Source organism: Penicillium verrucosum (assembly GCF_028828655.1).
Source record: "Penicillium verrucosum strain IBT 35672 chromosome Unknown utg000001l_segment0_segment0, whole genome shotgun sequence".
Classification (NCBI taxonomy): Eukaryota; Fungi; Ascomycota; class Eurotiomycetes; order Eurotiales; family Aspergillaceae; genus Penicillium; species Penicillium verrucosum.
Window position 1 is genome coordinate 11,033,841 of NW_026643210.1, and position 21,237 is coordinate 11,055,077.

At 50.1% G+C, this 21,237-nt stretch overlaps 13 protein-coding genes across 13 annotated transcripts; 5 read left to right on the forward strand and 8 right to left on the reverse strand.

Moving 5' to 3' along the window:
• Positions 1–319: 319 nt before the first annotated feature.
• On the reverse strand, positions 320–905 carry N7516_004039 (uncharacterized protein; the record flags this gene model as incomplete). Its single annotated transcript, XM_057216759.1, has 2 exons — positions 320–624; positions 758–905. Coding segments are annotated over 2 exons (453 nt in total), but the record flags the coding sequence as incomplete, so codon positions are not given.
• Positions 906–1,610: 705 nt separating this feature from the next.
• Positions 1,611–3,274, reverse strand: N7516_004040 (translation elongation factor Tu). The gene is made up of 5 exons (XM_057216760.1): positions 3,076–3,274; positions 2,992–3,020; positions 2,660–2,922; positions 1,914–2,599; positions 1,611–1,851 (listed from the first exon to the last, which is right to left on the reverse strand). The coding sequence occupies exons 1-5, from the start codon at positions 3,236–3,238 to the stop codon at positions 1,670–1,672; spliced, it is 1,323 nt and encodes a 440-aa protein (XP_057078643.1). The 5' UTR covers positions 3,239–3,274; the 3' UTR covers positions 1,611–1,669.
• A 449-nt stretch (positions 3,275–3,723) lies between these two features.
• On the reverse strand, positions 3,724–4,413 carry N7516_004041 (putative translation initiation factor IF3; the record flags this gene model as incomplete). The annotated part of the gene is made up of 1 exon (XM_057216761.1): positions 3,724–4,413. One exon carries the CDS (start codon positions 4,411–4,413, stop codon positions 3,724–3,726), a length of 690 nt encoding a protein of 229 aa, XP_057078644.1.
• An 819-nt stretch (positions 4,414–5,232) lies between these two features.
• On the forward strand, positions 5,233–7,018 carry N7516_004042 (guanosine diphosphatase; the record flags this gene model as incomplete). Its single annotated transcript, XM_057216762.1, has 3 exons — positions 5,233–5,497; positions 5,550–6,909; positions 6,961–7,018. The coding sequence occupies 3 exons, from the start codon at positions 5,233–5,235 to the stop codon at positions 7,016–7,018; spliced, it is 1,683 nt and encodes a 560-aa protein (XP_057078645.1).
• Positions 7,019–7,423: 405 nt separating this feature from the next.
• N7516_004043 (NOPCHAP1/New4 family protein) lies at positions 7,424–8,142 on the reverse strand (the record flags this gene model as incomplete). Its single annotated transcript, XM_057216763.1, has 2 exons — positions 7,424–7,627; positions 7,684–8,142. 2 exons carry the CDS (start codon positions 8,140–8,142, stop codon positions 7,424–7,426), a joined length of 663 nt encoding a protein of 220 aa, XP_057078646.1.
• A 433-nt stretch (positions 8,143–8,575) lies between these two features.
• Positions 8,576–10,662, reverse strand: N7516_004044 (BOD1/SHG1 domain-containing protein; the record flags this gene model as incomplete). Its single annotated transcript, XM_057216764.1, has 2 exons — positions 8,576–10,399; positions 10,453–10,662. 2 exons carry the CDS (start codon positions 10,660–10,662, stop codon positions 8,576–8,578), a joined length of 2,034 nt encoding a protein of 677 aa, XP_057078647.1.
• A 120-nt stretch (positions 10,663–10,782) lies between these two features.
• N7516_004045 (putative NADH-ubiquinone oxidoreductase 14 kDa subunit) lies at positions 10,783–11,377 on the forward strand. Its single transcript, XM_057216765.1, has 2 exons — positions 10,783–11,013; positions 11,129–11,377. Exons 1-2 carry the CDS (start codon positions 10,980–10,982, stop codon positions 11,359–11,361), a joined length of 267 nt encoding a protein of 88 aa, XP_057078648.1. The 5' UTR covers positions 10,783–10,979; the 3' UTR covers positions 11,362–11,377.
• A 756-nt stretch (positions 11,378–12,133) lies between these two features.
• dscA (ubiquitin-protein ligase dscA) lies at positions 12,134–14,308 on the forward strand (the record flags this gene model as incomplete). The annotated part of the gene is made up of 1 exon (XM_057216766.1): positions 12,134–14,308. One exon carries the CDS (start codon positions 12,134–12,136, stop codon positions 14,306–14,308), a length of 2,175 nt encoding a protein of 724 aa, XP_057078649.1.
• Positions 14,309–14,662: 354 nt separating this feature from the next.
• N7516_004047 (glycine decarboxylase subunit H) lies at positions 14,663–15,463 on the reverse strand (the record flags this gene model as incomplete). Its single annotated transcript, XM_057216767.1, has 3 exons — positions 14,663–14,976; positions 15,113–15,175; positions 15,328–15,463. The coding sequence occupies 3 exons, from the start codon at positions 15,461–15,463 to the stop codon at positions 14,663–14,665; spliced, it is 513 nt and encodes a 170-aa protein (XP_057078650.1).
• A 237-nt stretch (positions 15,464–15,700) lies between these two features.
• N7516_004048 (mitochondrial 37S ribosomal protein bS6m) lies at positions 15,701–16,221 on the forward strand (the record flags this gene model as incomplete). The annotated part of the gene is made up of 3 exons (XM_057216768.1): positions 15,701–15,724; positions 15,802–15,833; positions 15,912–16,221. 3 exons carry the CDS (start codon positions 15,701–15,703, stop codon positions 16,219–16,221), a joined length of 366 nt encoding a protein of 121 aa, XP_057078651.1.
• A 904-nt stretch (positions 16,222–17,125) lies between these two features.
• Positions 17,126–18,296, forward strand: N7516_004049 (acyl-CoA thioesterase; the record flags this gene model as incomplete). The annotated part of the gene is made up of 2 exons (XM_057216769.1): positions 17,126–17,386; positions 17,442–18,296. The coding sequence occupies 2 exons, from the start codon at positions 17,126–17,128 to the stop codon at positions 18,294–18,296; spliced, it is 1,116 nt and encodes a 371-aa protein (XP_057078652.1).
• A 310-nt stretch (positions 18,297–18,606) lies between these two features.
• Positions 18,607–19,761, reverse strand: N7516_004050 (PIG-Y family protein; the record flags this gene model as incomplete). Its single annotated transcript, XM_057216770.1, has 1 exon — positions 18,607–19,761. The coding sequence occupies one exon, from the start codon at positions 19,759–19,761 to the stop codon at positions 18,607–18,609; it is 1,155 nt and encodes a 384-aa protein (XP_057078653.1).
• A 313-nt stretch (positions 19,762–20,074) lies between these two features.
• On the reverse strand, positions 20,075–20,851 carry N7516_004051 (uncharacterized protein; the record flags this gene model as incomplete). The annotated part of the gene is made up of 1 exon (XM_057216771.1): positions 20,075–20,851. One exon carries the CDS (start codon positions 20,849–20,851, stop codon positions 20,075–20,077), a length of 777 nt encoding a protein of 258 aa, XP_057078654.1.
• Positions 20,852–21,237: the final 386 nt, after the last annotated feature.

Sequence of the window (21,237 nt, forward strand, 5' to 3'; positions counted from 1 at the left end):
CGATGTTGTGTTGCTAAAGATGCTGATCAGGTCAGTGGCCGTTGTAGATTGTGTAGCATCGTCGTCCTTGGGGAGGAGTAAGACAAGTTGACTCAGAAAGGGGCGCAACAGCTCTGAAGACCCGGCGCACCCCTGGAGCTAATATGACCTACGTAATCTTAAACAAAAGAACAGAAAAGAATTCCACGGTTGTTGGATAGTTCTCATACGGAGTACATGTTCGTCCGTCAAGTTCGACCGAAATGGTGCGAGATTTCGACCGAGCCAATCAAAATGCAATACGCTAAGTCCGTTAAGTCCGTCTACGATTCGAGCTGCACTATGTATATATCCACGACGATGTTGAGGATCGTCCAGGATCTTGAACATAAAGGACCAGGTATCGTACAGAATGATAATAGTCTATGGCCAGGTTAGTTTTATGAAAATAGTGCAAGAGATGTAAACGTACATCACTGTGACTCGACTTAAAGTCACTGATCATTGATTGAAGACCGTCATTGTAAGCCTTCACCCACGTAGCGTATGTCTTGACGCTCCAGGTCCCTCTTCGATGACCGTAGGACTCCGATCTGTAGGCGGCACATTGAGGGAAAGGAACTTCCGTCCGCCAGACGCATATAACTTTTCAATGAGGAAATTTGTACTGGGCCATCAATGTCGGCACAAGTACACTAGGTTGAGTATTTTGATGACCTCACCCGATGCTACAGATTGAAAACATTAGAACATAACAGGTAACGGTGTATTAAGGCACGATATTCATTGATCCCAATCCAGAACCCAAACACTGCATTATCTGAAGACCATGGCGCAGATATACTATATGCTAACTCGAAGTCCCGGATATCAGCACCAAAATCCTCGTAGTACTGCGGTCCTGGATCACTTGTCAAAGCCCAGCTCTATAGAGTATCGATAGTAGCGCGTGAATCGAACTGGGTCATTTCTGGAGAAGAGTTGAGAATAGTGGAAGATCTCACGTCACGCCAACCTACGTATCTACACGCCCGAGCCGAACACTCTTAGCGAATACCACATTTAGGAGTTTTCTCTCTGGAGTAGGGCTGTGGCACGGTGTTTTCCAGACAGGGCAAACAACGCTACTCCATTATATTAGCCTTGCATATTGAACTGACAACTCCTGGAAGTGAATGTGTTATATATAAAGTTAGTCAAACATATAGTTGTGGCCTTTTTGCTGTACGTACATATGTAACAGAGCTCAACCCATTTACACCATCCTACTAAACAGTAATAATAGTATACCATGGCATGGAACAGACGCCAATGTAATTCGGTTAGGTACCCATGGATGGATGTACCTAACTTGTCTTCTTGGAATAAACAAACGAGAGCCAGGAAGCAAATGCACATTGACTTGGAACTGGAACTGAAATTATATGAGCCTAGGAAGAATTTGATCTGAATACATTTTCACCGGAGTGGAGAGATGAAAGAAAATCCGACTACATCTCCAAGACAGTAGAGGTACATGGACAAGATTCAAGCGAAAACTCCGGTTTACCCCCGGATCCCTCGTGCTGATCGATGATTCCCGCGCTGTGGAATAAAAGGTGCCAAAACAAAACAAGATGTTAAAGAAAATGGGTTCATAATACAAGGGTCAGACAGATGATCTGTCTGACCATGGGTGCGAGCGGATCATTTACTCGACGACACGGGTAATCAGACCAGTGGCGACGGTGCGGCCACCCTCACGGATGTTGAAGCGCTGACCGGGCTCGGCAGCAACAGGGTGGTGGGTCTTGAGGACCATCTCAACGTTGTCACCGGGCTGGACACGTTTGGCCATGTCGCCATCGGGGAAGCTCAGATCACCAGCCTCATCTAGAGCGTAGTTAGCATCCCTTATATTGATTTTATATCAGATCAGTGGAAATTGAGCTTACCAGCAGTACGGATGTAGACCTGGGGGCGGTAGTTGGCACCGAAACCAGTACGGCGGCCACCCTCAGCCTCGGTCAAAACGTACATAGACACGAGGAACTTGTTGTTGGCCTTGGTGCTGTTAGGGGCAGCAATGACCATGCCGCGGCGGATGTCCTCACGACGGACACCACGGAGCAGGAGACCGGAGTTGTCACCAGCACGGGACTCGTCACAGGACTTCTTGAAGGTCTCAATATCGGTAACCTTAGTCTTGATAGGGTTGCCAGAGTCGGTGGCACCGACAATTTCAACCTCAGTATCCTTCTTCAGGAGACCACGCTCGACACGGCCAGAGACAACAGTACCACGGCCAGGGATGGAGAAGACTTCCTCAACGGACATAAGGAAAGGCTTGTCCATATCACGCTCGGGGGTGGGAATCCAGGTATCGACGGACTTCATGAGCTTCTCGATCTGCTCAGTACCAATGTCGGCGCGGCGGTTCTCAAGGGCACAGAGGGCAGAGCCGAAGATGATAGGAGTCTCCTCGCCCTCAAATCCGTAAGAGGAGAGCAGCTCACGCATCTCAAGCTCGACGAGCTCAAGCATCTCAGGGTCCTCGACAGCATCGACCTTATTAACGAACACAACAATCTTCTGAACACCAACCTGGCGGGCAAGGAGCAAGTGCTCACGGGTCTGGGGCCTGTTGCGTGATTTGCGTCAGCACACTCTTCAAACTAGCATTCTCGACTGGGGGCCGTACATTTGACCATCGGAGGCAGCAACAACGACAATGGCACCATCCATGTTGGCGGCACCAGTAATCATGTTCTTAATGTAATCGGCGTGACCGGGGCAGTCGACGTGGGCGTAGTGACGGTCCTCAGTTGCGAACTCAATGTGGGCAGTCGAGATGGTAATACCACGCTTGCGCTCCTCAGGGGCTTTGTCAATGGAGGCATAGTCGAGGAAGTTGGCAAGACCCTTAGAGGCCTGGTACTTGGTGATGGCGGCAGTCAGGGTTGTCTATGGGCGGGCGTGTTAAATTTCATGTTCGGATGGCGGAGATGTCGGAACAAGTCGCGAATAGCTTACCTTGCCGTGATCGACGTGACCGATGGTGCCTGGAATAACCTTTTTAGCACGGAGATCGATTACGCGCCAGTGTCAGGACCTTACCAATGTTCACGTGGGGCTTGTTACGCTCGAAAGCAGTAGCCAATCCACGGCCGGCCACCTTGTTGCTGAAGACATGGTGAACGGGGTTGACGGTAGTCGGACGCAGCAGGGAGGACCGGCTAGTGCGCGCCAAAAGGTTCAATGAACGGGAGATGGTCGACATCTTGGTTCAATGGAAACAAAACGATGGAACAAGAACGAAAAGGAAAGATTAAAGAGATGAAGTAAGGATGGGAGAGAAGAAGCCCAGATCAACACCAAATTTTCTAGTAAGATGGCTTCCGGGATGGATGGATCCTCAGGGCGGCTTAGTCATCAGCCAATCACGGGCCTCGAATTGCGGGCAGAGTAAGTGTTGGATGGAATTGAACATTGGACATGGGGATGGATAATGAACCACCAATTTCATGAATATTTTCGTGACAATTTGGTGTGACTTGGCTGGATGTCAAGGTTCCAATGGGTTTAACTCTGCAGGGCTACATGTGATGAGGTAGTATGTACAAGCGACACCGAGTGTCATGATATAAAGACCGAACAAAATTCAAATTTCGATAGTCTTAACAGTAATAACAAACAGCACTATACAATCGACGTCCTGTTGCACAGTTCAATGCCATATAATATACATGTGACCAGTGGTCTCCCTCAGATATTCTTCTGTGCAGTAATCTTGAGTTGCTTCCCCGGTTCTCCCTCCATTGCCTTGGTCTGAGTTCCACCAGCCTCTCTGATTGTATCCAAAACACTCTGCATGACCTGTTTGATCTCATCCACTGTAGGATTGCGCTTGCGCCTTTTGGTGGTCAACAGAATTTCCACCCTACGACCTTTCTCTAAAAAGGTCGAGAGTTGCTTCAGGCGGTGCGACAGGTCATGCGCATCGATTGCCCAATTCAGCTCCATTTGTTTGAATACAACCTTGGATTCACGAGCTGACTTTGCTTTGGCCTTTTCACGTGCTCGCACTTCTTTCTTATTGTAGATCTTGCAAACCGGCAGATTCTCATGGTCTCCTTCTTGCACCCGAAGAAGGAAGAACTCGGTGTGGTCAAAGCTTTCCAAAACATCCTCCAGTCTGGTGGGAGGGTCGAGATCCCCTTCATCATTCACAACTTGGACAAATGACGCACGGATAGCTTCGTTTATCGGGGGCTTTTCAACGGGTGCTCGGTATTCTCGAAGCTCTAAGCAACGGGATTGTTGAAAAAATCGAGTCTGGGGGACATTCTGGAGAGGCCTGAATGTAAGAATTCCGATTCTGGAGGTGCGAACAGGTGCGATGAAGATCTGGCGTAGGGCCTGGGCGGATGATATGAGACCGCGTGTGTGGTTCATATTGTCGGCCGGTGGCGGGAAACGTAATAGGAGTCGTGGAAAGGTGACAAGCTTGTCAGTGAGGAGAAATATAGTGTTCTGTAACGATAAAACATAGAGGAGGTATGTAGTCAACGAGCCACTGGGAAGTCAAATACGACGTAATGCAAACATGACAAACATTAGTAAACCACCTGGCATTTGGCCGGCCCCGGGGGATTATACCTTCCTACCTAGGTACGGAGTACATATGTACATACCAAGGTTAGATGCTTCCGGCCATAATGATGCATATGTACCTAGGTATCTATCGAATATGGTGGCCTTCTGCATAACGAGGACATCCAGCATCCAGCGCGTAGTCTAAAATAGCTGCCTTCCAAGGTTAGTACTGGAAATGGAGGGTTTCTTATTTCTATTTTTCTTTATTTTAAGTGGCAAAAGCCCACTTTACACTTTTTAGAAGAGAATTATGTTTTGACCTTATGTATATCATTCGTAGTATGCATAACTCTGGGAAGTTCTCCGTTTGCGAGTACCTAGGTACAACAGTACTTCCAAGGTTCTATTCCGTACTAGTTATCTACCCCCATGCATTAAACGCCACCTGCGCCACAACCATGAAACCCTGAATCTCCTTTCTCTCCTGACAATTTCCTTTCTTTACATCCATCCACTTTTTTCTTCCTTGACCGGCTTGGTGTTTTTGGAGGACATCGGCTCAATGGTTGCTTATCTGTTTCTTTCTTCCTCTTAACCCCATACGGTCGTTTAACCATTATTGCGCCAGCGACAAACGCCACCTGTCACTGCACCCTTATAATTCGACAAACTGCTCGAATGTCGACTGGAGTCGACAACCACAACCATAATAGCAAATCTGACTACATAGATTCGGCCACCCGCCACCGCTCCATCTCCCGCAGCGACGGATCTGCTATCTCACCGTCTATTGAGTTCGGAAAATCCCCCGACAAACAACTCGTCAACATGGCACAGACCCAGAGATCACGTTACTTGAAGACGGGGGCAATCATTGCCTTCATCTTCATGGTCTTGGTGTGGCTCTCCCCGTCCCAGCCAAGTGCTTCAAATATTACCAACGGTTGGTGTTCCCCTTGCGCGCACTGCCGTTCGCAGAACTGATTATTTGGCAGAGCAACCACCTTCAAGCAGTGGCGCATCCACTTCGAGAGTATGCACTAAGCCGTTTGATTCGTCCAAGCCTCTTATTCAGTACGCTCTTATGATCGATGCCGGCAGCACTGGATCCCGGATTCATGTATACCGATTCAACAACTGTGGCCCTACCCCGGAACTTGAGAACGAGGTGTTCGAACAAACGCAAAAGAAGGAGGGAGGCTCCGGTCTCAGCTCTTTTAGAGAGGATGCTGAGGGAGCAGCTCTGAGTCTGGACCCTCTTATGGATGTTGCCGTGAAGTCGGTTCCCGAGGAGTATAGGTCGTGCTCCCCGGTTGCCGTCAAGGCCACCGCCGGACTTCGTCTTCTAGGTCCTGAAATGAGCGACAAGATTTTGGAGGCCGTTCGACACCGCCTAGAGACCGCCTACCCCTTCCCTGTTGTCTCCAAGGAGAAGGGCGGTGTCCAGATCATGGATGGTTCAGACGAAGGTGTCTACGCTTGGATTACGACCAACTACCTGTTGGGCAAGATCGGTGGCCCGGATGAGACTCCCACGGCCGCTGTCTTTGATCTGGGTGGCGGTTCTACACAAATTGTCTTCCAGCCTACCTTTGAGCAGAGTAAAGCTGGTGGTATGCCGGAGCACCTCGCCGCCGGTGACCACAAGTATGACCTCAAGTTCGGTGGCCGTCAATTCGAGCTGTACCAGCACTCTCATCTAGGATACGGTCTCATGTCTGCCCGCGAGGCGATGAACACTGTGGTCGTGGAGGCGATGCTAGCCCAGAGCCCAAAGGACCTGTCCTGGGTTCAGCAGCCTATCTCTAACCCCTGTATTGGCCCTGGAATGAAGAAAGACGTTACTCTCAAATTCCCCGCTGAGCATCCCCTGGGGCCTAAAGTCCAAGTGACCATGGTCGGCCCGAAGGACAAGTCCATGGCCCCCCAGTGCCGTGCTATCGCCGAGAAGATCCTGAAGAAGAGCGGCGACTGCAAGCTTGCACCCTGCTCTTTCAACGGTGTACACCAGCCCTCTCTCGCGAAGACTTTCGCCCGAGAGGACGTATACATCTTCTCTTATTTCTTCGACCGCACGGCTCCTCTTGGCATGCCGGAATCTTTCACTCTGGATGAGCTTAACCAGCTGACCTCCACCGTTTGTGCCGGAGAGAGTGAATGGAAGGGTTTCGAGAGTGTTAAGTTCGAAAACGAGGATAATGCGCTTGTGCAGCTTCGGGATCGTCCGGATTGGTGTATGGACCTCAGCTTCATGATGGGCTTGCTCCATACTGGTTACGAATTGCCTTTGTCCCGCGAGGTCAAGATCGCCAAGAAGATCAAGAACAACGAGCTGGGCTGGTGTCTTGGTGCAAGGTTAGTTCACTCTTTCCCTTCCCCCCTAATCAGTATACTGACCTGTTACAGCTTGCCTCTTCTGAGCCAAGAATCCGGCTGGACTTGCCGCATTAAGGAAGTGGTTTAGAAAATGAGACGGTGAAACGGCGAAACGCAAAATTATCACTTTTTTTTTAATAATGTCATTCGATCATAGTGCATGATGGTTCATGCATATATAGAGATCCGCGGATATGCTCGTGTTTTGTTTTATTATTTTCTTTTCTTCCATCTCTGTTTATCTAGACTTGATTTCTGATGAGTTGCATACATAGGGAATGAATGTATGAGTGTCTTTGTGCATGCAAGCGGTTTGGAGCCACTTCTATAGAGGGAAAAAGAAAGCAAAGCATTAGACGCTAAATGATAACACGGAGCCCACGATATGCAAATGTCAACCCAGTAAATCGCCATTACATCAAGACCACACATCTCAACCCCCCCAAAAAAAACATGTATAAATAATGCAACCCACCGAATAAATAAGTGTCTACTAAGCCATCTCCTGGATAGACGGTTTATCGATATTCGACTTTTTACTCTTACCTCCCATAAGTTTCCCAATGATATCCGAGTCGTTCATCTCCTGGGGAGTCTTCCCAGCGTCAGTGACACCCTCAGACCCTTCGTCGTCATTCTCCTCGCCACTTGAAGAATCCCCATCGCGCTTCTCTTCCAGAACCCCAAGACCAAGGTCCTAAAATTCGTCAGCAAACTCTCATCCCGTTCATTAAGAACCATCAACAAACTTACCATCTCAATATACTGCTCCCCATTCTCGTCTGCATTGTCGAGAACAAGATCCCCAGCCTCCCCAGCTTCAATCTGCCTCAGCAAATCCTCATTTGCATCCTTCATCTTTGGCAAGAAAGCGTTGAGCCGCGACAAAATTTCCGAATCGCCTTTCATGCGACGTATGCGGGGTTTCGGGCGGCCGGCGATGTGAGGTAGCGAGGAGGATGAATCAGAGATATGTGTGTGGGTGGTGGACTCTCCGGTGCTATTCATTTCTTGGTCGGAGTGTTGTTCGTTTTCCCCTTCGCTCTCGCTGTCATCCTCCGAAGATGAGCCTGAGGAGGAGGTTTGATCGGGGTCGGATGATTGAACAGAGTTGGCGCGCTGGGGACGGGGCACAGTGCGGTCTGTTAGGTTTGTATTTTGTGGAGAGGGATTGCTCGCAGCAGTCTCAGATCTTGTCGCTGCTTTTGGCATATTTGTGGTGTTTGGTGGTATGCGCTTTGCTGGGAATCGCAGAGATTTCTGGGAGGTTGCGATGCGCTGATGAGGGGTTGGAGGATTGGAAGGCGGGTTGACAAGATATATCGAGGTTTTTTTATATGGTTAAATGTGATCTCAGTGCCCAGGTTTTGTCTTTGTTACTGGAAATATGGAAGTTGGCGAGTCTGGTTAGAGATCGGGCATTTTCAACTTTTTTGGGTGGAGAACTGATAACGGATAAGCTTATCGGCTATCGAGGCATGTGATCTGCTTTCAAACCGACGTTTAGATGGTAAGGATATTGAAATAGTTAGGGTCACTCTCATCATACATGTTATTATTACAGGGTACTATTAAAAAAAGGCAAGCCGTTATAAAAGCCTCCCGATCTTTTTATACATGGCAGTTTTAAACACCTGCGTAAAAATCATCGGCTCCGGTTCCTTCTGCGACTGCGGCTTCGTCGTCGACTTGGGCTTCTTCGTCTGCTAGGACTCCTTCGGCGACTAGGGGTTCGTCGACGCGGTCGGCGATCATCTGCGTCTTTCCCCTTTTCTTTTTCTTTCTCCTTTTTTTCTGTGCCAACCTCAAGATCTCCTTCTTTTGCTTGAGTCGCATCCTTATCCCGTTCAGATACAGGTTTGTAACGGTCAATATCGGCTAACCGGGGTCGCTGTTCCCGCTCTCGCTCTGGAGATCGGACCCGGCGGCGGGGCGACTTGCTTCGGTTGCTAGTGGAGGGCACGTAACGGTCAATATCTAGCGTAGGAGAAGGCGAGCGACGCCGAGACCGAGATCGCCGTCGAACAGATCGAGAACGTGATCGAGGGCGGTCACGGGCACGAGGGCGCGAGCGCGAGCGGCTGCGAGAACGTCGGCGTATGGGTGAACGAGATGGCCGACTGCGTCGAGGGCGATAATTGTTATGATCTCGGTCTCGGTTGCGGCTGCGGTCCCGGTCTTTGGACCGCGATCGATCCCGTATTCTATCTCTATCTCGGCCAATACTGCGGTCCCGGTCACGCCGGCCGGCGGATCGACTGCGGCTGCGACGGCTTGGCCTGTAGCTACCACCGCCTCGGTCATCTCGGAAGTCACGGTAGCCACGGCGCGCATCCATATCACGATCTCGAGACCTCACAGAAGTATCCCGAGACCGCTCACGTCGACGATCTGTGTCATAACGGGATGTGCGGCGCCGCCGCGAGCGACTACGGCTTCGATCCCGAATCAAATGTCGGGACCGATCACCCCGGTCTCCAAGAGAACCACGCCTCGCGTCAGCATCGCGGGATAGGCTGGCCGCTCTGGTAGATGTATTGGAAAATCTGGAATCATTGGCATGCTTGGCCGGTCCTAACGTTGATGGTGGCGGTTTCAGTCCATTTTCAATAGCTTCGGCCTCTTCAAAGTCAAACTCGGGCTTCTGTCGAGCCTTGGCTGCGAGTTCTTCGCCTTCTTTCAAGAGCATTTGCAAAGCAGCCTCCTCAAGTGATTTTTCATCCACAAGGGGCGCTAGCACAGGAGTGGGAGCATTCGACGTAGCCGGCTTGTCGTGTTTTGAATCCCGGGGCCAAGGGGATAAGCCACGGTCTGAGCGATAGGCCGGAGAGCGATCACGGAAACGGTCTCTATCTTGGGTTCGACTGCGGTCGCGGTCCCAGCCTCGGTATCGCTCCCTATCTTCTCGCCTTCGGCGCTCATATCTTTCATCTCGCTCTCGTTCTCGCTGCTCGTCGAGAATTCGTTGCTCTTCACGTTGGCGTTCACGATCAGCGCGCCTTTGTTCATCAATTTCCTTTCTCCGGGCCCTGTCTTCCTCGTCTTTCTGACGTTCAAGTTCGCGCTTCTTTCTGCGTTCTTCATCCCTGATGCGTTTTTCCTCTTCCTCAATCTCCCTCCGTTTGCGCTCCTCTTCGCGCCACACTTTTTCCCGCTCCTCCCGCTGGGCGCTGACGTATGCTTCGTAATCTGCATCGGTTTTGTTCCCTAGCTCGAGTTCACGGGCGGCGACTTCCTCTCCAACGTCCTGGCATCGGATCTCACGAACAGATTCGAGGATAAAATCTAGGTGTTTGGATGCTAATTGGTCGATGGAGTCCTCCACGCTCTTGTAGACATCGCCACGGTCCACCGCACCCTCAATTAGTGTCGCTGCTTTTCCTCTCTCGCGGGATAGCAGTGCCGGCTCGCGATCGATCTCCGATTCTGCAAGTGCGACCAACTTGTTGGTAAAATCAGTTCGAAGTTCCTGTTCGGAGAGGATTAGCAGAGCGTAGAAGAACGTGTAAATAATTCCCATACCCCGTCATTGAAGTCGGCCCATATTTGTTTGCGGACACTATCAAAGCCACCTTTCTTCTTGAATGAATGCAGGAGTTTGTCAATGACTGCATGTTGCGCGGCAGACAAGGGAAGGTCATCGGTCTTAAACTTCTTGCGCTTGACGCTCTCAATATCAATAGGCCGTTTAGCGGTAGAATGGACAGCCTCTATCTCCTGAGGATTGACCATTGTCTCATCAGAAGCCATAGTAACACAACTGCCCTGGACAACCTTGGAAGAGAGTGATTCAAAGTCGCGCGAGCGATAAGCGATAAACGCAGTTGTCGGAATAATAGTTGTTCCGTGATTGGGAACTGCGGCCCGCTGATTTGCTTCAACCTCGTCTCTCCTGTGCTATTGCGACGGCAACATCCAACTCCGCCTCCATTTACCCCGGGCCGCTGTGGTGTTGAATTAACCAATCCACCCATCCGCCTTCTGATCCTTTTTCTCGGATCCCCTTCCGCACTCGAATTACAACCACAACCCCGCGCCCAACCGCGATCATGGTTCACAAAGTACTCTTCTGGAGTGGCTTCGGTACGTGACGGGTTCTCCCCTCGGCTCTCAGTTTATTACAAGGACATCCTGCTTGGTAGCATGATTTTATTTATTTATTAGATGGCCATTGGAACTAACCGCGTTGATTCCACAGGCATTGCCGTCCGCCTCTGGCAACTCGGTATCGAGATGCGTCCGATCCTCGCCAAGGAATCCCTCTGGGTCTACCCCCTTTTCGCTGGTGTTGGTGGAAGCTTTGGCTACTGGCTCCAGGGTGTTGAGAGCAGACAATTGAAGATGCTTGCACAGCGCCGCGAGGCTATCCTCGAGAAGCGTCGGCGGCGAGATGAGAAGCCCGAGGGCGGTGTCCTGGCTGCTGCATCATAAAGCAAAGGCTATTATGATTATGGTCGTTGTGTGTATGCGTTTTTTATTTGTACCAAAATTCAACCGGTTTGATATCAGCATTCGGGTCTTCACATTTAGTGGGCAATTTTTCTTGAGGTTGCCACAGATGAATTGGCCTTTCTTATGTTTTTGTTCTGTTCTTCAAAATTCTGAATAAGGATAGTCTCCAATTTGCCCATCTCTCTTTTTTTTAATTTCACGGGGTATAAATCCCGAAGTAGAACGTTTCCAGGGTTGATATCGACCCATCCATCGTCTGAGGCGTCATGAGTCAGCAAGGAGTGGGTGCCCGGCGGGCAGGCTCCCCGGGGTCGAGTACATCATCAACTCCGCTCCGTAGCCACCTACTTATACTGCGCTCGTCATTCATTAGTTTATTTCTGTTTGCTCCCACTGTAACTTAGCCGAGCTCCCCGGTCCTTCTCGGGCCTTTTGTTCTCTCTATCGCGATGCTTATTGTCTGTCTTTGAGGAAGAGTCCGATGCCGAGACTACGTGGCATAGATGGATAACCGCGGCTCCTTTTTCTTCTTCCTGTTGGTGTTTTACCTTCTCCTCAGTTCTCAGTCTCGACCTCCATTGATCAATGAAGATCGGGCACGGCAACGTGAGCTTGACCATGAGCGACAGGTCCTCCAGCTGTTAAATGGGTCAAAATACGGCGACTTCGATCCGCCCGCCAATCGATGGCTTCCTTTTTCGGGCCTGAGGGGGAATGACAGCTATGCTTGGGATCTTTTCCCGCAGGTCAAATGCCTGGCTCGCCATCAGTTGCAATCAGCGGTCTCAAATGCCGGATTAGAACCCCCGGATGGTCTAGAAGACCCCACCGTCTCGCCGACGTTGAACTTGACCAAGCTCCTGCTTCCAGTATATCGCAACTCAACCGGAAAGCTTCGGGGGACTGGGTCCGGAGAACTGAAGGTGCTGATCGCCGTGAGCCTCTGAACTCGACAGCCATCGCTGAAGAACACGAATACTTCACTCATGAATTCAGCCATAATATCACCGGCAATGGGGGCACCTTTTACTTCGATCTTGAAGAGGGAGGTGGCGAAGAGCTTCAGATGGGAGATGGACTTTCGAGAGAGATGCGCGCCAGTTTGACAGTCGAGAGCGAGGACTTCTGGGGAAGTACTTGGTACATCTCGTTGTTTGGTGTACACTTCCCAGACACCGGAAGTATCGTTTTGACTACTTCTAGTGAGAAATTTGGTGGCATCTTCTCGTTGCCGCATTTCATGCTATCTTCTGACTCTTACGAACTGTCCCATGAGCTGCTTCTCAAGTCGCTGTCGGACACCATCTCGGAGAAACAAAATCGAGCCCCAACACTGTTCCCCTGGTCCTCCTTGGCAGGAACAGAGCAGACGGAGTTCCCTGCGCCTAAATGTGAACATATCATCTACTTGCAACAACATCCAGTCATGATCGGAGATGCCGCTGCTGACCGATTGTTATTGGAGCGTATGGAGCAAGAGCTCAGATATCCGATGGGAGCGCCAATCCCAGACCCTCCTCTTTTGGTTATGTCTGCCGTTGTCTTCTCCCCAGACTGCGGGTACATACTTCAAACGAAAGGAACCCCCGAGTTCCCTCCTTCTGATTCGCTATATGTGACTGGGCCCAAGCATGAAGAGTACAGTAAATATGCAGCTCGTCTCATTTTCGTGGTTTCTGGCGTTTTTGTTGCACAGATCACTCTACTTCTCCGACAGATCAAAGAGGCTTCCACTCCTTCTACTCGGAGTCGAATCAGCTTCTATACCATCGCATTGATGGCGCTGGGCGATGCATTCGTTTTGACATTCATTGTTTTGGAACTATATGCGGCAGTATCTTTCTTGGTTCTGACCACTGCATCATTTTTGGCATTTCTGTCGGTGAGTTATATTGGAATGAAGTTCATGATGGAAATATGGGCAGTGCAAGAGCCGGAAAGAAGAGAGCAGGATCGTCCGCCCAATCCATCACCTCCAATTACTCGCGCGGAAGCTTTGCCTTTGCATGCCACTGCTCCGGCGGTGCAAGACTCGGGCGCCACCCCAGTCATCTTGTCGCCCGACCAAGACGCCCCCGACGATGAGACGGATTCACCGCCGCCGCCCACCCGAACCGCTCCTCCAACTCCAAGGCAAATCCGCAGTGACGTAGGAACAATGTACGCACGGTTCTATCTCGTGCTGTTTAGCATGCTCATCCTGTCAATCTGGGCTTTCCTCCTGCCGAGACGCCTCGGCTCGATCTACACCCGTTTCTTGGCAGCAGTCTATCTCTCCTTCTGGGTTCCACAGATCTACCGCAACGTGATGCGAAATTGCCGCAAGGCCCTTCGGTGGGACTTTGTTGCCGGCCAAAGTGTTCTCCGGCTCTTCCCATTCCTGTACTTCCTCACAGCACGGGGAAACGTGTTGTTCATCCGTCCCGACTACACAAGCGCATTCATCATGACTGGATGGGTATGGATCCAAGCTTGGATACTGGTCAGCCAGGACGTTCTCGGACCTCGCTTCTTTGTGCCCCGTGGCTGGGCGCCACATGCATACGATTACCATCCCACGCTACGCGATTTATCCGGAGCGGACGAGGATCTCGAAGCTGGTGGTGGCGTTTTGTCTATTGCATCCCTGCGCGGCGATGAGCGAGATCTGGTCAGTGACTCCAAGGATGACGACAAGCAGTGGAGAGACCGCAAGAAGGCCATATTCGACTGTGCTATCTGCATGCAGGATATCGAAGTGCCTGTCCTTCCCGCACCTTCTGCCTCGGGTGGAAGTAGCGTTGCCGATGGGGCCTCAAGCATTTTGAGTCGCCGGCTGTACATGGTCACTCCTTGTCGTCATATCTTCCACACTGCCTGTTTGGAAAGCTGGATGAGACTTCGCCTCCAGTGTCCGATCTGTCGTGAATCCATACCTCCTGTATAGCTTCTATTTTAATGTTTTTCATACATGATATCATCCACCTGTACACAGACCTGCTGCATTCCATTGTTGAGACTTGCGTGATCTAGCTCTGAATACACATCCACCTGGATATATGGATCACAATTTCTCTACAAGAGCATGGAACAACAATCCATTCACGCATACAGAAATCTGGTTGAACATTATCTCGATATATTTACGGATCGACAAATCTAAACGCTTTCATTGAAGGAAATCGGTCACCATTGGGCATACATGACAATATAACATCACACTTAAAGAAAAAGGCGTTCAGCACGCACAGGCAGGCATTTATAAACCATGAATCACGACCAGTCTTTACACTCCACAAATCTAAGCATCGATGGTCTCTTTGTAGGCAGCCTCATCAAGCAAGGCATCGAGCTCAGCAGCATCAGCGACCTCAATCTCAGCGATCCAGCCCTCACCCTCGGGGCTCTCGTTGATGGTCTTAGCCTTATCCTCAAGGATGCTGTTACCCTGAATAACCTTGCCAGCAATGGGGGAGAGGACATCGGAGGCAGACTTGACGGACTCGACAGCGCCGACGGGCTCGCCGGCGACGATCTCGAGGTCGGCCTCGGGAAGCTCTACGTAAACGACATCACCCAAGGAGTGGGCGGCGTATTCGGTGATACCGATCTTGGCTATAGAGGGTGTGTTAGTTACATCGCTGCTCCACATCCCGTATACTATGGAAGTTCATATACAATGGGCACGTCGGTTCAATAGGACGAAGGTAGGTGTATGGGGCCAATTGATCGGGGGTGCTAGTGAACTAACCAGTCTTGCCGCCATCGGCCAGCTCAATCCATTCGTGGGACTCTGTGTACTTCTTCAGTTGGGCTATAATTGCGAATTGGTGCGCTGTTAGTAAATGTGACATCATGTAGCTCCAGGAAGCATGTTTGAGGGATTGTGATGCTTCAATGCCATCCAAGTGTCTTATTTACCACCATGGACAGCATTTAACAGCACTGGGGGTTCACGGTACTCACAGAGAGGGCTCTGAGAGAAGCTCCTGGTTCCCCGCGGGAAACGGAAAGCAGGCGCAACCTGGCAGGCGGAAGCAAGAGGCTTCTGGGTAAGGACCCGGGAAGCGAAGGGGCGGATGGCGCGAGCGACGGAGGACATTTTGGGGTATAGAGGAAAGGAATTGAAAGCGTGGAAAATGAAATGCGGAGAGGGGAGGGTTTAAGTAGAAGGGAAAGAAGGTTGATGCCCTTCTCCGGCGGAGTTTCGTTGACGGCATTTCCCCGATAACGAAATGCCAAGACTACGATAAGCAACGCGCTAACCTCGTCGGATTTTGCTGGCTTCAAATGGTCATCGCTCCATTTCTGTCTCTAGTACACCCCACCCCTCGATGCCATGTTGTACGAGCTAATTGCCATTGTATGTTTTGATTTTATTGAAACTGTTATAATGACCATTAATGATATGTTTGAATTTGCTAACCGCTCTGCGAACAGGTCCGCCCGGGCAGCCTCAACGAGGTGCGAGAGTACGTCTAAACCAACACCATCGCCGCGGCCTCCATCGTCCGAACCTATCGAATACTAACATACATACTTGACTGCAGAATCGCCCGTAATGCCGGTACCCAAGTCATCCGCTCCGGCGGCGTCGTTCGCGGCTACACCAACTGGGGCGCCTTCCGTCTACCCAAAGTCACTACGAAACATCAGGCCCGATACAACGAAGGTCACCACTTTATCATGCGCTTCGACTCCTCCGGCTCTGTTCAATCTTCTATCCGCCGCACTCTCGGTCTCGATCCGCGTATGATCAACTTCTCCGTGGTCAAGCTTGGCGACAAGCTTGAGGAGATCAAGGACATCGATGGCAAGGTCCAGTGGAACAACGTTTCCACCATCACCGAGCAGATCTAATTGACACAATTTTCTATGACGAAAGTTTGGTTGATTGTTGATATCAGATTTAGGAGCGTGGATTTGGATTTCAGCACTTTTTTTTTGTTCTTTGTATTATTATGGCACGGGCATTGGGAACTGCCACTCGAACCTATCAGCACAATCGGCGCATATTGTATAAAATACCAGTTTGATCTACAAGTCTATTTTGTGGCTGTTACTACATTTCATGTTTCCTCTACTCCTCGGTCCTCCATAGACGATGGCAACGGTGAGCACGGCAAATAAAGCATGCATCTAATAGAAAAGCTCAATATATATCTCCTTATTTTCATTTATAAGAGAGCGACATGCCACGTCCTCTGACCCCTACTACCATTATTCGATTTATGTAAACCTGAGGACCGAAGTGCTCCAGCCGAAATGCATTTAAGGATTGATCGCTGGATTTGAATTAAACATCCTATAGATACATAGAGAACCGATTCATATAGAAATCGTCCAATCACTTTGTTCAAAACTTCCACAATTTGAACATTCATCTATATATTGTAGGGTCGTGGGAATCAAATTGACAACATTGAAGCCGAGGCACCGGCTACTCCCGTCTCGTTAGTCCGGGGTGTACCAATCCCCATACATCCATTATCAACCCCATCACCTCTTCGTACGTGCTCCCCACGATACAATCCTACAGGGTTGTCATTGTATAACAGAAGACTGTACTACTACTGGCTCATTAACCCCACTATCGCCCACTACAATCCCGGGGACGATCACCAGGCCGGTATTGTTGGTCGGACAGGTACCATCGGCGCGCAAAACAATTATCGATGTCAACACAAGTAACTAACTACTTTGCCTAGCCTGTACTTTTGGGGCAGAAAGGCTTAAATCAAACGGCCTCTCGCCTCTTTGCGCTATGTCTCCGCAACGCGGGGCCTCGGACAACGACGGCGAGCTGACATCCCCGCATTCTTTTGCTGAGTTGATGTCGCTGCAGCGACTCGAAGATACCTTTGTCTCGTATCCCGATTCCACTGAACCAGAAAAGATTGAGCGGTTCCGCTCGCTAGCAATACCTTACAATCCTGGACAGGGAACGCGCTCCTTCGGCGGACATGTCTACGCCCAATCAGCGTATGCAGCGTCCAAGACTGTCGGTCAGGGGTTAGTGATTCATGTAAGATTTTAAACATCAACTTTCCCCAAAGACACTCAAACTGACGTGTCGACAGGATATGACGGGCACATTCATCCGAGGAGGGCAACTCGACACGCCATACGTGTACACCGTGCGACATATCCGCGACGGATTCATGTACAGCACACGAGCCGTCGACGCACGACAAGCAGGAAAAATCTGCTTCTCGTGTATCTGCTCCTTCAAACGCGATGAGAAGGAGCGTCTCTTCCAGCACCAGCCGACATCAGCACAAACGCGCTTCGACTCAATCCTCTCGGCGAAACGGCCAGAAGACCAGTCTCCCAGTCCCAGCGTGGACGCAGAATGGTGGATCGAGGCGGTGCGACAGGGAAATATCTCCGAGCACGAGTTTCCCGGTCTGGACGTGCGCAAGACCGATATGAAAGATTATAACCGCGCCGAAGATGTCAAGCAACATCCTGAGCGATATCGCCAGCTAACGCAGTATCGGCTCAAAGGATCACCTGATGAGGATCCTGCTGCGACTTTGGCGCAGATTCGGGAGAGGGAAGAGACCGGGGAATATGATAATTTATATGCGTGTGCGCATATGTATTCCAGTGATAAGAACTCGCTTCTTTTGATTCCGCGTGCCCTGGGAATCAATAACTGGTCCGAGATGGCGAGTCTTACGCTTACGGTTATTGTGCATCAGCATGGGGAAGCTCTGCGGATGGTTGATTGGGAGAGTATTGGCAATGGCGATATTAGCGGCGTGAGTGAGTTGCCTATGAAGTGGTTCGTGCAAGAGGGGTGGACACCTCGGGCTACGGAGAATAGGGGGACACATGAGAGTCATATTTGGAGCCCTGATGGGACGTTGCTGGCGACTTCTTTGCAGGATAGTATGTTGCGCTTGAGGAAGTTGGGGGCTGCAAATTTGTGATTTACGAAGGTCCCTCGTATATATATAGCTTAGACCAGAAGGTTATACAGACGGGGCCATGAGAGCAACATTAATTACTGGGAGTACTCTAGCGATACTTATACCTCTTTGTCGGTTTTGTTCAGAAACTGAAATCGCAGTGGTACGAATAGCTGCAACATTTGTGCAGCCTACTACATAAAGACATCCATGGTCAAGACACAGTCAACCTACCACCAAACCCCACGAAATCATTGAAAGATATGCCATGTAACACCCACAAGAAAAATAGTATTAGAATAGGGTATGAGCTAAAACAAAGAAAAGAAAATCAAATATCCTCCCCGGATATGTTAGCATGCTTGAAGTACTTCATGCCCACCCATGCGACAACAACCCAAACCCAAGACATGACAGCTGTAAGAATAATAAGTGCGGGGTAATATCCGACAATTGGCAAGGTAGGATCATCCTCCAACTCAGGTGGCGCATAGGGCGTCTCCCCAACATCCCAAGCCCAACTCCAAACCTCAAAGCAGCTCCCAATGCCCACAACAAAGACCAACCACGTCACAATCAGTATAATCCAGCCCCACCACTCAGTCTCGGAGTAGTCTATGTCCACATCGGGACTGCTCTTCATCTCAACTGGGTGTGTGACCAGGGGCGAGGACTTGTGTCGGTGGACGGGTAGGTATGCCGGTTCGGGCTGAGGTTGGAGTGAATAGAAAGAATTTGAGCTGGAGGGTGGTGGGGAGATGTGTAAACCGGCAGAGATAATTTTGGGGCTCGTGCTCGTGCCGGCCGCCGTGGGAGTTGAATTCGAGTGGAGGGTAGGAAAGGAGACAAGGTCCTCGTCGTCGGTGGCTTGTTCCTGGAGATTATGCTGTGCGAGGCCCTGGCGTCGGCGACTTATTGAGGGTCGGGTGGGTATCTGGGTGTTTGCCGCGCGAAACCAGGTCGGCTGTTGGGTATCGTCGCGGTCGTCGTCAAGGGCCACACTCTCGCGCGGCGAGTATTGAGTGGTTCCATTATTAGAAGAGGTTTGATCTTTTGGTTGTATAGCCGCTTGTAGGTCGGCGGCGGGGAGTCGGCTGGGTTCTGCACGGAGGGCTTCGAGGGCTTCGGCGGCTTTTGCGGTGGCTCTTTTGTCACGCGATTCGAGCCTGGTGCCTAGCAGTGCCGTTTTTCGGAGGGAGCCACGTCGGCGGCGTGTTCGATGTTGTGCAAGAGCGGCAGACATTGCCCGGCTGCTGGTGGTTCCTCCCTTGCCTGTGTTCTGCGGAATACCGGAGTGGAGGTCTTCGTCGCCATCGTGGTCCATGTCTAGGTGGTGTCGGTCTAGGGAGGTGTGTGCTGCCTGGCTTACGCGAAGGAAGGAAAGTCTGGAGAGGAGGGAGCTTGAAACGCTTCGTTTGTGGCCGCTACTTGCGCTACCTGATCGCTTGCGAGGAGATAGTTCGTGGTCCGCCAAGTCCGCCGTCATTGTCCATTGGTGCAAGTGGAACCGGGAGCTGGTCAGCTCAACCCTCTCGCGTTAGTGAAACTCGGGTATTGTTCATTTCTTTGTTTCTTTGTTTGATATTTTTGTTTTTGTTTTTGCAAAGAGATATATTGTAAAGGAGCGTCGTTGTGGCCTGCAATATCAGGGACTAAAAATGGCAATGCAGGTAGGTCACTGGCCAAGCATTTATCACGTGCTTGGAACGTGACTTGATCTAAAAATGACATTTAGAAGGGCGCAAACTGAGCCTCCCAGACCAATTTTGCAAGCTGCTCAATTTATTCCCTTCCTATGATCAAATCACCTTCTCTGGGGGTTGTGGAGGCCGTAGGAACAGGCGATCAAAAGAGATAGTCAGTGGAGCCCCAGAGACTCGAACTTTACCACAGGTGTCGCTTTCCCGTATCTCAATATGTTGGGATAATTGGGCTTGTCTATTGGCGTGGTCCCACTCGTACTTATCCATGGTGATAAGTGGCCGGGTTCTGTTTGTCTTGATGGCGATGGCTATATCGGCGTTACCCCTACTGGGATCAAGCCATAGATCAATGTCTCGCTGCAACCTTGTTATAGTTTGCGAGATAGTGATTTCCGCAACCACCGTAGGCCGCCTTCCAGTACCAGGAGGGGGGTGTCTAGGGCCCAATCCCCAGTCTGGCTGTTTTGAAATGCCATTCAAATCGATATTCACTTCACGATAGGAAAAAGTTGCCCGGCGAAGCCCCATTGGATCAAGTGCAATCTTAATTTCATCATTAAGAGCGTCAGTCACTTGTTCATGTTCCTGAGTGATAATTTTGGCGATCAAAGTGTTTGTTTGGGGGTTGAAAGTACAACGTATTCCACGAATATCATGGAGATCCGTGTCAGGATCAACGAAATCGTTTTGGAAGGTGCGCTCGTCGATAAAAAAGAGAAGGTACTCATTAACGTCCACCGAAAGGCGAAGACGTTCACGCTCAACGCTAAGTATTTGGGAAAAGTGTTCCTTCCCTTGATACACATACCGTCTAACAGATGGAGGTAGGCCCTCTGAGTCGTAGTCACATTCATCTTGATTGAATTGGGACATCCTTGACTACCTGTATTTTTTAATACCTCGAAGCCAAGGGATATAAGGATTATCAACGTTGTTTTTCCCAAGTTCTGGCTCAAATGGCCCTGAATTGTCTCTGATATATATGAAATACTAGTTAGCAGCTGCAAGTATGACGTCCACTATTTAAAGGGTTTATATATCCATGGATGTATTTAATAATCTTATTATATCAACGCTGGAGACCATCTTTGATGTCTTTCATGATCTCCTTTTTCCCATTCTCCTGAGTTTAAAACCGCAAGAGTAAATATCAATATTCCAGTTATAACCACCTAGTAGCTATGTGGTTAACTAGTAAATAACCCCAGCCCTCCAGGGCTGACTTCCAGGCTAGGTAAAAAAAAGAAACAGAGAAAAAA

Excerpts from the sequence above, each read along its gene's own strand:
- N7516_004040 (XM_057216760.1), bottom strand. The coding sequence starts at position 3,238 with ATGTCGACCATCTCCCGTTCATTGAACCTTTTGGCGCGCACTAGCCGG. Across the intron at positions 2,923-2,991 it reads GTCACGTCGATCACGGCAAG|ACAACCCTGACTGCCGCCAT; the intron begins GTAAGCTATTCG and ends GCCCGCCCATAG. Across the intron at positions 2,600-2,659 it reads GCTGCCTCCGATGGTCAAAT|GCCCCAGACCCGTGAGCACT; the intron begins GTACGGCCCCCA and ends ATCACGCAACAG.
- N7516_004045 (XM_057216765.1), top strand. The coding sequence starts at position 10,980 with ATGGTTCACAAAGTACTCTTCTGGAGTGGCTTCG. Across the intron at positions 11,014-11,128 it reads ACTCTTCTGGAGTGGCTTCG|GCATTGCCGTCCGCCTCTGG; the intron begins GTACGTGACGGG and ends TTGATTCCACAG.